We start from the raw sequence: 14,104 nt of genomic DNA on the forward strand, positions 1-14,104 counted from the left end.
AGGCTCATACAACTTGATGTCAAACATCTTCAATTTTCAAAACTAACAATTGGTTATTGTTCCATTTATGTTTAAAACAACAATTTTTATTGAATTCGAGCTACTGAACAATTAATTGATGAGTAGAATTATCATTGCCCTTACTTGGGAAGATATAAGTAGAATATAGTTTATTCACGACAATCTAGATTGTAATATACTTTATTCACAACAATCATTCCACCTTGAAAGTGAAAAATCAAAATTTGTGCAAAAAAGAATAGTTTTTCCGTTCTTTTTTGCAATGAAAGAACTCTTTTATTTCAACCTGAATATGCTACTGTCTACCCGCGATGACAAAAATGCTAGTCATGCAATTTTCATACTATGGCCCGTATATTTTATACATTTAAAAAACAAATTAAAGTTCCATGGCTAGTGTTCTTTCATATGTGACACTAATATGGTATGACTAGCAGTCTTCCATAAGAAAACTGTATGTCATAAATTCGAATTAAAAGACAAAATAGATGAACAACATTTGATTTTCGCTTTAAACTTTTGCGTTTGTCCTGGAACACAATATTCTAATTTTTTCTCAAATGAGAACAACCCATAGGCTAGATAGCTATAATCTCACAGATCATCTGCCTTAGAAGACTCGCCATCTAAATTGACTAATGGATGATCTCCTGAAAATATAACAAAAAAAAGTTTGCAGATGGCCAGAGAGCTTTTACTTTAAATAATCCATTGCAGATTTTATCATATAAATCTTTTTTTTTCTCATATAATTCAAATTCTTTTGAATAACAGATTTTATCGTATATGACTTGCACAAAATTCTGACTTAAACTCAAAACACGTAATTTTTGGTTCTTTTGCGTAGAACTGAGTCTGGACTATTATATATATATTAAAAGTTACAATTCCCATATGTGGCCATTTAATTTCATTATGGAAGAATGCTAGACGTACAATGCGGGTAAACAAGCTAGACGGCTGCATATATTTTAATTTCAATTTTTGAAAACTTTGTGGTCGAAACTTCGCTTCGAACAGCTTGCTACGAGCAATATTGTTGTTACGAGAATCATTGAGTTCTGCGGACTTAGAATTTAATTTGCTATTTATTTTTGGCTACAAATTGAACAAATCATCATTCTCAGTTATAGATATAAAAAACTTCTGGTGTGAGCAAGAAACCCTTAAATTCAGTCGCGAAACAAAGTGTCAATTTTGTTCTTAAGTTTTTTTTAATGATTAACGACCTGTAAATCTTTTGAGAAGGTAATCAATTTGCAAAAATACGATGGCGCGAATCAAATATTTGTCTTGTGTTAACCAAATAACAGGTTTTCAGGAATCTTTTTGCAGATCAAATCGATATTCTGATCTCAAAATAAAATTAAGTTTTTCCTTTGATTTGATTAAAAAAAGAAAGGAAATTATCCAGTTTGTATATAATAACTATAACTTTTTGTATATGGCCAGAGAGATGTTACGTTGAAAAAATCAGTTTAGATTTTATCATATATGGTCATTTTTTTTTATCATATGAAAAAAAAATCATTTGAATTACAGATATTATTCAGTATGACTTGCACAAAATTCTGACTTAAACTCAAAACAGTAATTTTTGGTTCTTTTACGTAGAATTGGGTCTAGTCTCTGGCATATCTTAAAGTTACTTTTCCCAAATATGGCTATTCAATCTCTCTATGAAAGAATGCTAGTCGTACAATTTCGATCTGTGATGATACATTTTCTGTATGAAAGAATGCTCTCACACAATTCCCATAAATGAGAATTGTATGACAAGCAATTTTTCATAGACAATTTTAATGGAATTGTTTGACTAGCATTATAAGTGCATGGAAGTATGGTTAATAGGCTTGACTTTCAATTTTTTGAAAACTTTGTGTGTGGTCGAAACTTCGTTTAGAACAGCATTGCTACGAGCAATCGTGTTGCTACGAGAATCTTCACGGCTGTTCTGCGAACTTAGATTTTAATTTATTGTTCCGACTTTCGATACGAAAGTAACGGAATATTTGTGCTCGGGGTGGGATTTTTTTTCCTTCAGACAAATTTCGACTTTTAACTAGCCATTTTTGACGGAATTTTTTTTTTATCATTCGAAAGCTATTGTTGTCCTGAGCTTAAATTTGAAAAGATATTTCACCTGTGATCATTTTTCGTAAAGTTATGAGGGTTTAAAGATTTCCATTTTAGCCATTTTGACCAATTTGGGACAATTAACGCGCCATATAATTCGCGCTGTTAACGCGTAAGCGGAGATTTAGTCCGTCTTATAAATCGTTACAAATTAGTTGAACGAAGCTTATTTACCATAGTTGATTTGTTACAAGGAACGAAATCCATGTTTTTGTACTTTATATGGCGTGTGGGGGGATGATTTTCATTAAAAAAATTTCATTTTGTTTTATTTCATTTAATTTTTTTTATGTGTTACTGCTGCTCAATAAACCTTAAAAGTCAGTCGGAACATTCAGGGCTATTCAATTTTTTGAAAACTTTGTGTGTGTTCGAAACTTCGTTTAGAACAGCATTGCTACGAGCAATCGTGTTGCTACGAAAATCTTCACGGCTGTTCTGCGAACTTAGATTTTAATTTATTGTTCCGACTTTCGATACGAAAGTAACGGAATATTTGTGCTCGGGGTGGGATTTTTTTTTCCTTCAGACAAATTTCGACTTTTTAACTAGCCATTTTTGACGGAATTTTTTTTATATCATTCGAAAGCTATTGTTGTCCTGAGCTTTAATTTGAAAAGATATTTCACCTGTGATCATTTTTCGTAAAGTTATGAGGGTTTAAAGATTGCCATTTTGGCCATTTTGACCAATTTGGGACAATTAGATCGCGATATAATTCGCGCAATTAACGCGTAAGCGGAGATTTATTCCGTCTTTTAAATCGTTCCAAATTGGTTGAACGAAGCTTATTTGCCATAATTGATTTGTTACAAGGAACGAAATTTATCTTTTTATACTTTATATGGCGTGTGGGGGGATGATTTTCAAGAAAAAAAATTTCAAATTTTAGAAAAAAAAAATTTCATTTTATATGATTTCATTTAATTTTTTTATGCTATTACTGCTGCTCCGTAAACCTTAAAACGCAGTCGGAACATTCAGGGCTTCGCCCTGATACGAGCAGTCTTGTTTATTTTTGGCTACAAATTGAATATGTCATTCATAGTTGTACACGAATATACAAGAGTTCTGCTATCAGCGTTGAAACCTTTAAGTTCAGTCGCGAAAGAAAGTCTCTAATGTATCTTATTTTTTTATGATTAAAGACTGATATATCTATCGGGAAAGAACTCATTTTGTACGAATACGATCAGCTGAATCGAAATTAATGTATAAATTTTTGTTTTGAATTAGCCAAATAGCAGTTTTTCAGGAATCTTTTGGCAGATTAAATCGATAATCTGAGCTCAAAATAAAATTAAATTTTTCCTTTTGTATGATTAAAAAAGAAAGGAAAAGATCCATTTCGCATCTAATAATTACCAACTATGTGCAATTGTCACAAACATTGACACTTATATCTTCGTATTTCAAAAAAAATGTTTGAAGGAAAACAAAAGAAGATGGCAAGTTAAACAAGACTGCTCGTATCAGGGCGAAGCCCTGAATGTTCCGACCGCCTTTTAATGTTTATGGAGCAGTAATAACATTTAAAAAATTTAATGAAATGAAACAAAATGAAAAAATTTTTTCTAAAATTTGATTTTTTTTAAATGAAAATCATCCCCCCACAGGCCATATAAAGTACAAAAGGATAGATTTCGCTCCTTGTAACAAATCAATTATGGCAAATAAGCTTCTTTTAACCAATTTGGAACGATTTCTAAGACGGATTAATTCTCCGCTTACGCGTTAATAGCGCGAATTATATCGCGCGTTAATTGTCCCAAATTGGCCAAAATGGCAATCTTTAAACCCCCGTTACTTTACGTGATTGATCACAGGTGAAATATCTTTTCAAATTTAAGCTCAGGACAACAATACCTTTCGAATGATATAAAAAAATTCCGTCAAAAATGGCTAGTTAAAAAGTCGAAATTTGTCTGAAGAAAAAAAACCAACCCCGAGCACAAATATTCCGTTACTTTCGTATCGAAAGTCGGAACAATAATATAATTATATACTTTATTTGATTCTATACTTTATTTAAACGTCTTCACCAATTTGACGAAAGATGTTTTCAGCTGAAATTTGTCTAAAAGAGCTCAGGGCCTTAATATCTCTATTGGGTTTTAAGACAAATTTAGTCGAAAGCTGTAATGTTGATCGGCAAAATTAGTCTCACGGAAAATCACCCTGAGCATTTATATTGTTTTGCTGTTTTTTTTTAAACATTCCATCATACTTTCTGACAGTTAATGATTTTTTAAAATCCATCAATTTTTCCATCAATTTTTCTGGTAGTTAACGATTTTTTTGAAACTTACAATAAATGAACTTGTATTCAGTGAGGCTTTCAATATAATTGACCCTATTATGATTTTCTTTCTCTTAAAAAGGTACCGTAGATTGTTCGTTGAATGATAAGTTCAAAACAGCCTCTCTACGTATCTGGATTCTCAATGTAAGGTTTGACAAAAAAGTGTATTGCCATCACAACGGGGGTGCGATTTTTGATGATGATGGATCCTAGCCTGGATCAATTGAATTCCATCTTCTTTGACACGTAACACAAGTGTGATGTCTTACTATTCATTTGAGTCCGAATGTTCTTCTCTCAAATGCACATTTTCTGATCTGATGAGCTCCATGATAAAAACAAATGAGTATATGAAGACCATGTTTATGGCACTTGAGGGTGATGTTAATTACGTAATGAGTGATGTGATTATCTAATTGTGTAGGTGCAACGACTGGGAATGTTTGAGATCCAGTGCAGTGATCTCATCAGAGCCATGGCCAGTAGAGTGGACACTCTGTCTACTAGACTGCTCCAGAGAGTATCCAGGGACCACATGGAGACCAACAGGAAGTGAGTTGCGACAATATTATAAAACTAGCTGTATGGCCATTTTTGGCCTGGTACCTAAACTCGTGAATCAAATTTTTGTTGGAGTAAAATTTTGCACAGTCAAAAACTATTACGTGTTTAGAAAAGAAATGCTGCTATATTTCAACATTTATCTCAATTTCATTGCGTTAAGCAAAAAAAATGAGAAAAACATACACCGAATATAGAAAAAATTAGCTGAAGTAAACTGCTGCACAGTCAAAACTATCACATTCTTAAGTATTATTGATTGTTGGGCTCTTTTCCAGTTTCCCACACCCCTCGTAAAATTTCAAAATAAAGCTGTTCAAAAATTTGTTCACCTGTTCACGCTGACACGATTTAATGCATTTTATAACATGAAAAGTCATTTTAAATAAATTTTCATATATTAAATTTCCGAAAAAACTCAAAGGGGGGACTGGAAAAGAGCCGATTGCTGTGGGCTTAACTGAAACTGAAAAACAAATGGAATTGTTCAAAATAATACACGTGCTCAATTCTAAGCAACAGAAGGCAACTGTAAAATGAACATTTAATTCACGTAGCTCTACTTTTCTACCCTCTTCTGCCCTGTTTTAAAGCAAGGTGGGCGAAGTTCAAAAAAAGAAGTAGCTCCTAGCACTTCTCGTGTTCATATGCACGTAGTTGTAAATTTTTCAGGGTTTGTGCAATTGTTATCACAGGAGGAGTTCGGTCTCAGACAAACAAACATACATGCATACATACATGCATACATTCATACATACATACATATTTGCATGCAAACATACATTCATACATACATACATACATACATACATACATACATACATACATACATACATACATACATACATACATACATACATACATACATACATAAATACATACATACATACATACATACGTACATACATACATACATACATACACATATACACATGCATACGTACATACATACAGGCTGATAGACATACGTAGAAAATTCTTTCTCTTTTTTTTTGTAAGCAAGCGTGTGTAAGGTGATACTACAAGGTCACTTTCTCAACTTAAAACGCAAGCAAGTGCTACATGAGGCTGAATTGGCTATTTAAAAGAGTGTGCTTGGACACTTGATTACGAATAAATTTACACAGTTGACGCCAATTTAAATCATCAAATGAAGTAAAAAAAAAAGCTGGGTGTTTAATAATAATAAACAAGACTGTTCGTGTAAGGACGAAGCCCTGAATATTCCAACTGCCTTTTAAGGTTTATGGAGCAGTGATAACAATAAAATTAAATGTAATAAAATGAAATGAAAAAAAGTTGTAAAATTTGAAAATTTTTATGAAAAACATCCCTCCGCTCGTCATATAAAGTACTAAGTAATAGATTTTGCTCGTTGTAAAAAATCAATTATGGCAATTGAACTTCTTTGAACCAATTTGGAACGATTTCTAAGACAAAAAAAATCTCCGCTTACGCGTTAATAGTGCGAAATATATTGCGCGTTAATTGTCGCAAATTGGCCAAACTGGCAATCTTTAAATCCCCACAAACTTTAAAAAATGATCACAGATGAAATATTTTTTCAAATTTAAGCACAAGACAACAATACTTTTGAATGATATAAAAATATTTTGTCATAAATGGCTAGTTAAAAAGTCGAAATTTGTCTGAAGAAAAAAAAAACTACCCGAGCACAAATATTCCGTTACTTTCGTATCGAAAGTCGACCTAATATTATACAATTACTTACAGTTTTACACAGTTGATGCAAATTTAAATCATCAAATGAAGTAAAGAAAGCTGGCTGTTTAATAATATACAACAGTAAAATAACAAACATTCCACCTCAGAAATTTTCAAACTTAGTATACTTCGCGAGTTTGTTTAAAATGCATAATTCAGCTTTATATTATCCTTTTTGAAGCTTCATTTTGCCTTTTTCTCGCTTTTCTTTGGTCTCTATAAACGTTATTGGCCCAATTGTGTAGGCCAGTCGACTCGCAGTTTTGAATGTCCGAGCACTGAGGTTCAATTCCAGTTTAGGTCTTTTTTTCAAAGTTCATTAGGTTTTGATTTTTTCTTTTTTGATCTTTTAAAGCCATGTTTTGGCGTTTCTTCGCTTGTGTTTGCAAAGCGCAGCTTCTCCTCTGAGCCTGGATTTGTACAAAATCTTAGTGATTCGACAATTTTTCAGAGCCGACAACTTTCTGCAGGAAAAAAAGTGTGTCATTTTCTAAATGGGATGTAAGTTGCAAGTTATTGGTAATAAATGAAAAACTAGAAAGTAATAATTCTTTTATATCATACCTTCTCGACGTGCCTTATGTCATACCGAATTTGCGATGAATGCTGCACTTTTTGATAAATTAAAATTTTCACTTAGACGGCACAGCAGATGGCAGCCAAAGCGCTCAAATAAAAGAACAAAAACTCTTTTAGGTTGATCTTGTCGAAGAGTTTTTGAAAATTGAAGAGTCCGAGATTCGAACCTCAATCCAGATGATTTCTTTTTTTTTGTCTAGATTGTGTGCGGAGTTTGAGCAGATAGCGGAGAAGGCCTTGTCTACTCCCATGGACACTGCGGAGCTTGTGGAGTTGAAGGAGTACATGCACAAGGTGGAGACAGAGACGGTGCTGGAACTGGAGGGGAAATTACAGCAGGCGGGCGAGAGACTGGCTTTCCTCATCGAATACTCCATATCATCGCCACAGGAAATGAGGTTAACACAATTTACACTCTGCTATACTCACAACCACACACCCTTTCCACAACCCCACCCCCTGCAAAAAAAACACCTTAGTTGTAGGTTCAGCATTAATCAGCAATTAATTACCAAAACTTGTTGCCGATGTAGATGTTTTTTTTTGCTTGTTGTGTTTCGGCATGATTTTATCAGAAATGATCAAATTGCGGAACTCCCCCCACAATAAAAAAAAGTTTTTTTCTGTCCGCAAAATGTCAATTCCTTTACAGAGTGCCTGGGCCAAGAAGATGATAATCACAAGGCTGTGGCGGTAAAATAAGAACCAAATTGTCTTGTTCTTGGTTATATTAAGGCAAAAAACTGCCTGTTTTGATTCAAACTGTGTTATTACTGTTGTTCAAAAATGTCGTTTTCTGTTTAGACTGAACAACGCCACTTTCCAGTGGTTCGAGCGAATGCCCGAAGTGTTCGAATCGCACAAAGAGATAGCGAACAAGAAACAGTCCGAGTACGAAGACGCACTCAAGATGAAGAGGGAAAGATTCGCTGAGGAACTAGCAGTGCATGCGAGGACTCTTGAGGAGTTCCAGGCACTCGGGGATTTGGGAGAGGTCAGCAAGTACCTCAAAAGGGCCACTCTTCTTCAGCAGGAAACTGGAGGAAGCGCAAGAGAGGGTTAGTCAGAAGAGTTAAACTTTCATCCCAAATCAAATATTTTTTCACAATCTTTTCCAAATATCATAATAACAAAGCTGGTACAAAAACTCTAATGCAAACCAAAGCTTATGCTTTTTGAGCGAGGGAGAAAGAAAATCAACTCAAAGCACTTCAAAATATATTTTTTTCTGCTGATATTTAAATTTAACCAATCAGAAGTGAAGAGTTCCTTGAGTTCTTTCAAATTGCGTGTTTTGAAAATTGCACCGATTAAGTTAAAAAATGCGATATTTGGCTGAATAATTTTTGTGTGGACTTCAGATCGAGGCTTTCAATATTGAGGAAGAGTCTTTTGGGTGGCAGACTACAAATTACCCCCAAAGAGGGGAGTTGTGGTCCAAATTGACCCCCTACTACAATCTCTACAAAGATGCCGTCAAGTTCAATGACCTCCACCAGCAATGGATCAATGGACCATACAATAAAGTGGACCCCGATACAGTCGAACAGGAGGTATAATACATGTTTTAAATACAAACATACTTTCTCGCATTGTTTGTAGTTAAACATGAAACAAATATTGGATTTAAAACTTTTTTTGCATTTTTTTTTGAATTTTTGGATTAACAATTTTTTTTGAAATTTGATATGTTCCTTTTTTGAGTGTGATTGTTGGAAAGAAGAATTTGTTTTTCGAACTGATTATTAATGCACACCCAACTGATTTCTGATCAAAATTGTACAGAGGCCGAGTCTTCCCCGTCTCCGTTTTTTCTGTGGCGCGTTTTGATTGATACCATAATATGAATTTTGATTTTCTACCAATTATTTTTCTGTGATAGTTATGTTGATACACTAAAAAGTGAGTCGATTCTGTTGTGCAGGGACCGCGGCTTTAGTATCGAAAGGTAGTTTCATTTGAAGCCGAAGGAAGAAGCTTGGTACTTTTTCTAAGAGTATACAAAACTGCGAAAAAACTAGAAAAACTTTTGGTTTCTCACAATATTACTTGTTTATAATATCATCCCTGGAACCTTATATGTTTTTTTTTGTTTTCATCCATCTTGTTTCCAGGTGGGTAATCTATGGCGAGGCATGTACAAACTGGAAAAGAATCTGGAGTCTCAGACGGCCAAACAGATGGCCTCTCAGGTCAAATCTCAGATTGACGACTTCAAAGAAAACATGCCGCTCATCTCCTGTCTCTGCAACCCAGGTAAACTCAAAGCCTGTTTCTGCCTGTTTTTTTAAAACTACAAATGAAGGCTTCGTCTTACTTCATGCTTCTATTTTCAGATTAAGTTTTAATTTTTTGAAAAAAAAAATTGAAGACTTCCGGATTCGATTGCTTCATCTGTTACTTTTAGGAATGCGCGAACGCCACTGGAATCAAGTGTCGGAGATTGTGGGCTACACTGTCAACCCGGAACCTGAAAACACACTGCAGAGTTTCCTCAACATGAAACTGGAACCGTTCCTGGAGCAGTTTGAAGGCGTGTCAGAAGCTGCTAGTCGAGAATTCGCCCTGGAAAAAGCCCTGGCTAAAATGCAGGGCGAGTGGGACGAGATTGAATTCATGCTGATTCCTTACAGAGAAACTGGAACCTTCATTTTATCGTCTATCGATGACATCCAGATGTTACTGGATGACCAGATCGTGAAAACGCAGACCATGCGAGGCTCCCCCTTCATCAAGCCCTTTGAGGCCGAAATTACAGAGTGGGAGGGCAAGTTGATTCTGCTGCAGGAGATTTTGGACGAGTGGCTTAAAGTGCAGGTTAGTTAGACAAAAAGCAAAAAAGTGAACTTGATGCCAATCATTTTACTGCAATCATGTTGTGAATACAACCAATTTGAACGAAAGACATGATTAAGAAGTTCTTTAAGCAATTATCATATTTTTGGAGCATTTTTTCTACCTTAATTTCACCTCTCTATTTTTTTTCAATTGAACGGGATAAGTCAGAATTAGGGCAAAAATAACGAATTAATTTTTGCAAAAGGACGTATTATGACATCGAAACCCTTTTTCCTTGTCTTTTTTCTTGTGGTACATACAAATACTGCTTCTGTTGAATGTTAATATTTCGTTTTCCTCGCCTTTTTGCTTGTGGTACATACAAATAACTGCTTCTGTTGAATGTTAATATTTCGTTTTCCTCGCCTTTTTGCTTGTGGTACATACAAATAACTGCTTCTGTTGAATATTAATATTTCATACTCATACTTTTAGGCCACGTGGCTGTACCTGGAACCCATCTTCAGTTCGCCGGACATCATGGCCCAAATGCCAGAGGAGGGAAGGAGGTTCACGACTGTGGACAAGACCTGGAGGGACCTTATGAAACAGGTGATGAATGACCGCCACGTGCTGGCAGTGACCACGATCGACAAAATGTTGGAGAAGATGAAGAAAAACAACGAGTTCCTCGAACTCATTCTCAAAGGTCAGTCGGGGTTCTCAGTTAGTTACAGTGCTGATTTAAAATTTACCAACAAAACTGGAAGGTTTGATTGCATTTTTCTCAAATTGTTTGACTTTGACCCTAGACAAAAAATTATCAGAGCAAAAATGGTGTAGAATTTAATTAGAGTAAATATGATGCAATTTGTTTAGCTAAATTTCATCCCAAAGTTTTACCATAAAAATGGGTCGTTTTTGGCTTCTTTTAGTCGATAAAATGTACGCTAAAAATACTCAGTCAATTAATTGCCCACCAAATTATGTCAAAGTGAGACTCTTAAGTAGCTCAACATAGTTTAAGAAGGGTAAAATCACAAAATTTTGCGCAAAACTATTTAAAAACTGTTTTGATAAATAATTGGTGTTTTGTTTTGCAAAATTGAAAAATATGGCTATCAAATATAAATATTTTTTCTAATACAAAATTTAGGGTTATATCCCTCTTAAATTTTTTTGAGCTAGGTAAGAGTCTCACTTTGATATAATTTGCTCGACATTTCACTGGGAATCTTTAGCGTATTTTTCATCGGTTAAAAAGCCAAAAAAAGACCCATTTTAGGGTAAAACTTTGGGATGGAGTTTTGCAAAATAAAATGCAATATTTTATTTGGGTTAAATTCTGAGCAATTTTTTGTCCCATCTTTTTTTCTTATGCCAACCAAAATTAGGAAACGCGTTTAAAGTTTCCAATTTTGTCGGAATTTTGTCCGGTCAAGCACTTGTATTGCTATTGTTGTAAGTATTATTTTTTGTTAATTTTGAGACTTTTCTTTTGGCGTATAATGACGCTTTTGCAAAGTTTTTGACAGGTCTTCCGATAATAGTCTCATGAATTAATGATAAAAGATATTTTGGGTCGTCGGGGTTCCGAAATACAGAAATAAGTTACCGAAATAAGTTTTAATCTCCATTGTTTTCATCAATTTTTTCTTTTAACTTCTGACTACCTGAAATAAAGTTCAAAATGATTGTTAAAGGGCTGAACGAGTACTTGGAGAAGAAGCGTCTCTACTTCCCTCGGTTCTTTTTCCTTTCCAATGACGAGCTTCTGGAGATCCTCTCTGAGACGAAGGATCCAACGAGGGTGCAGCCACATCTGAAAAAGTGCTTCGAGGGAATCGCCAAGTTGAGCTTCACTGAGAACTTGGACATCACACATATGAAGAGTTCGGAGAATGAGATTGTCGAATTGAAAGAGGTCATCAGCACCTCGAAAGCAAGAGGTCAACAAAGCTCACAAATTACTCTTTTTCACTTTAAAAATTATGTCTAAAAGCTAATTGCTATTTCTATTCAAACAAATAAAAAAGCTAATTTTTAATTCAGTTTACTTTTTTACAAAAATAAATACCTACAAAAATCATTGATTTTGGACTCGAGCGAATTTATGATTTAAAAAATTTTTGAATTCAGATTAAGCTAAGAAAAAAAGCTATTCGTCCATCTGTATTCTGTGTTGTGTTTTAGGCCAAGTGGAGAAATGGCTGCTTGAACTGGAGACAGACATGTTGACTTCTATTCGCAAAGCAGTCATCGAATCCATGGCCGACTACGTCGAGACTCCCAGGATAGACTGGGTGGTCAAATGGTGCGGGCAGGCAGTTCTCTGTGTCTCCCAACTCTACTGGACCACAGAAGTGTCCAATGCTCTACCCAAAGGTAATAGTTCACTTAATTTTTTGGGTGTTTTTTTCTTCAGCCAAACTTTAACTTCTTATTTACACGATATGTACTGTGTTTTCCAAACCAAGTCGCAACTAGAAACTGATGAATTCGGTTGCAATTTTGCTGCAGTAACAACATATCTGGTTTACTTTTGCTGCATAGCATTATAGTTTTGTATTTGTTTTATGGGTGGCTGGTTTTTGACTGTTAAGAACTCTTGGGGCAGATGCTAGGACGTGATACTCTTAGTTTTTAGGCCGGGGGTTTGATTCCGAATTAAACAGATTGTTTATCAGTTTTATGTTTTCGCACCTTTTTTTCTCGTTTTGAACATTTTAGAGCATTTTTGCAGTTTTGTTGCGTGTTTGCAAATTTGCAGTTTCGCCTCTGTGTCAAGTTTTTGACGGATTTTAATATGGGTCATTTTAATTTTGATTGACTCACGAGATATAGAAGTTGAAAAGAAAAGGACGAAAACTTTTACACGTTTCTGTCGGTTTTCTCTGCAACTAACAGTGATTCACTGTTGAAATGTTGGCGTCGGATGCATAAACTTGTTTGTTTGTTTAATCAAAATCTGTAAAAATTTGTTTTCAAAGCGCTGTTTGGCCATTTTTCGAGCGTGTCAAAGATCCGTAAACTGGTGCCAAAAAAGACCCGTAAACTGCAGAAGCAGTTCGAAATTTTGGTTTTAAATTTATTCATTGGAAAGTTTTATTCATTGGTATGGTTTTAAGCTAGGCCCTCATATAGTTTCACGTCACATTGAAAGAAATTAAAAATGAATTTGGTATTTTACTAAAAAAAATGCTGAATTTTTCATCAATTTTCCTTTAGGAGCTTTAAAAATTTTCTGTTCTTTATGTAAAGGTTAAACTATATGAGCGTCTAGCTTAGATTCTTTTTCCAACGAATACTTTTAAATCCAAAGCTTCAAACTCCTTCTGATGTCAACAATTTTTCACACCAAGAACACATCTCGGACGCCCTCAAACGAAGCCATGAAAACTTTTTAAAAAATTTTTATCCGGCCATTTTTTAAGCGGCAGTTTTGTCCATCTTTTGTCAAAATTTGAACCATGATTTATAAAAGTTTTTTTTTTTAAAAATTTGGAAGAAAAGTGAAAAAGTTTTTGTGGACTTCATTGCTTCAAAACTATAAGTTGCAGTTCCATCTCCCTTGACTAAAAATATTGGTGCCTCGAGCTCGAAATGTAAAAGGTTTCTATAATGTGATTCATGCTCCTGAAATTATAGATCCGAATTTTGAAGTAAGTGTAGATTTTTTGTGCTAGGGTGGTTGAATATTTTTGCAAGGGTATTTTTTTCTCCAGACAAGTTTCGACTTTTAAATAGCCATGTTTGAGCGCGTTTTTAAAATCATCTGAATGATATTTACTCATGGAGCTCAAAATTGAAAATATCTAAACTCTTATAGGTTTTTGTTAAGTTATAGGGATTTGATTTTGCGACTACTTTGACTGTTGTAATTCAAATTGGGAAATTATGCTCGCTCCATTACGTCCCAGTTAAGTGTCAGCGGCAAATTGAATCATGTAATTTGCTATCCTCTGCACATTATGGTTATTTCATAGCGAATGGGGGATAAAA

General features: G+C 34.6%; 1 protein-coding gene across 1 annotated transcript in view; it reads left to right on the forward strand.

Annotated features, from left to right (window-relative positions):
• The window catches only part of LOC134853917 (dynein axonemal heavy chain 7-like), a 96,509-nt gene that overhangs the window by 16,188 nt on the left and 66,217 nt on the right, over positions 1–14,104 (forward strand). Inside the window, 10 exon segments of the mRNA XM_063869883.1 lie at positions 4,884–5,011; positions 7,525–7,722; positions 8,129–8,351; positions 8,353–8,382; positions 8,686–8,877; positions 9,439–9,580; positions 9,732–10,141; positions 10,598–10,811; positions 11,806–12,051; positions 12,296–12,487. Of these exon segments, the coding sequence (XP_063725953.1) occupies positions 4,884–5,011; positions 7,525–7,722; positions 8,129–8,351; positions 8,353–8,382; positions 8,686–8,877; positions 9,439–9,580; positions 9,732–10,141; positions 10,598–10,811; positions 11,806–12,051; positions 12,296–12,487 (1,975 nt within the window).

Source organism: Symsagittifera roscoffensis, chromosome 9 (assembly GCF_963678635.1).
Source record: "Symsagittifera roscoffensis chromosome 9, txSymRosc1.1, whole genome shotgun sequence".
Lineage (NCBI taxonomy): Eukaryota > Metazoa > Xenacoelomorpha > Acoela > Convolutidae > Symsagittifera > Symsagittifera roscoffensis.